Raw genomic sequence first — 1,689 nt, 5'->3', positions numbered from 1 at the left:
TCTACCACAAATTTAGGTGTTGAATTATGAGTCATTTTTAGCTGTACATGCACACTAATGCATTATACTATAACATTACCAACAGACATACACCTATAATTTATCTGTATTTTAAACTAAACAATTGATTATAAAACTAATTATAATATTATACAAATATTTTCCTTCAAGACCAACATGATTTTTCTTGTAAATATTATAATTACTTATTATTTATCAAAGTTTTCAAATTTAATCTGATCTGAATATAAACATTAATTATGGTGTGATAGATTATATATAGGATCTTCGTCTTATTAAAAATATGATCCTCAAAAAACGAATCTCATAATGTATAAATATAAATTTAATCAGATTTAAATATAAATGTCATAAACTACGAAACTTTAGCTACATTCGAATCATATTCCCAACTCTATAAATTTGTGATTTTAAATTTAATCGATCTCAATACGAATATTTCGATCAAAGGAACCTTCCTTTTTTTCTCTTATATATATTTCTTCTTCACAGTCTCTTTTCTATTCACTTTTCAGCCAAAAAAAAGAGAGAAAAACAGAGCAAAAAAATGGCTTCTTATTTTAGAGTTTTTCTTTTCTTAGCCTTTTTTGTTGCTTCTTCTATAGCTCAATCTCCGGCTCCGGCACCTAAAATTTCTCCGGCAGCAACTCCAACTCCGGCGCCGGCACCAGTATTATCACCGCCGACTGCAACTCCAACTCCGGCACCTTCTACAGCTCCTACTACTTCACCGACTCCATCTCCGGCAGCTTCCGCAACTTCTCCATCGCCAGGGCCATCCGGTGCCGGCTTCGTTTCACCACCGGCACCTACTCCTACAGGTAGTGCACCGGCGGATCAGCCTTCCGCCGACAACACACCGTCGTCGCCTAACGCCGGTAACAGAGCCGTCATTGGCGGTGCTGCGTTCGCTGGCGTGATCATCGCTGCTGCTTTGATGTAGAGGTGACACGTGTACTAACACGTGTCTTGTTCTTTTGATGGACGGACGAGATTTGTTTTTTCTAATACTTTAAATTACTTTTTGTAATTTTGTGATTTATTTGTTTGGTACATTGTGGGTTTTTTATTTTTATTTTGTTAATTATATTTTTCATTTTAGAGTGAATCATTCATCATCCTTATGTACATTTTAAGTGAAATAAATTTGAGTTTTTATTCTTTTTGTTACGAGTATTTTCAATCATTAATTACTTTTTTTCTTTTCCCTTTTTATTATATAATCATCTATAAACACTGTTAATTTATTGTTGGGGTCTTTTATAAATAACATTTTATACCTTTTTTACTCTTCTTATAAAAATTAGTTAATTAATACTGGTTAATCAGACTCTACTTATAATATTACGTTACTTAATTGGATTACGGTGGATGGATATAAATTATTTTATTTAAGAGAAATTAAAATGAAAATTATATTTAAACATAAAAGCGATACTTATATTGAAAAAAAAAAGCACATAAATTAAAACAAAATTAAAATAAAAAATATAATAATTAACAATATTACGCAAGATTTCATGGTGAGGTCAACACGCTCCTCTTTTATTCGCGTGATGTTGATATAATCTTAACTTAAATGAAATTCGAATTTTTTTAATTTAGGGCGAAATTTGAAGATGTTGATATAATTTTAACTTAAATGAAATTCGAAATTTTTTAATATAG

The 1,689-nt window shown here is 30.8% G+C and overlaps 1 protein-coding gene across 1 annotated transcript; it reads left to right on the top strand.

The window, feature by feature from the left end:
* The first annotated feature begins 514 nt into the window (after positions 1-514).
* LOC107004074 (classical arabinogalactan protein 4-like) lies at positions 515-1,191 on the top strand. The gene has a single exon (XM_015202303.2). The coding sequence runs from the start codon at positions 569-571 to the stop codon at positions 962-964; it is 396 nt and encodes a 131-aa protein (XP_015057789.1). The 5' UTR covers positions 515-568; the 3' UTR covers positions 965-1,191.
* Positions 1,192-1,689: the final 498 nt, after the last annotated feature.

The sequence above is a fragment of the Solanum pennellii genome, chromosome 11 (assembly GCF_001406875.1).
Source record: "Solanum pennellii chromosome 11, SPENNV200".
Lineage (NCBI taxonomy): Eukaryota > Viridiplantae > Streptophyta > Magnoliopsida > Solanales > Solanaceae > Solanum > Solanum pennellii.
The sequence above is the reverse complement of the archived record's forward strand: the minus strand, read 5'-3'. Positions and strand labels throughout refer to the sequence as shown.

Bases quoted from the DNA above. Each gene is read 5' to 3' on its own strand.
- LOC107004074 (XM_015202303.2), top strand. From the start codon at position 569: ATGGCTTCTTATTTTAGAGTTTTTCTTTTCTTAGCCTTTTTTGTTGCT.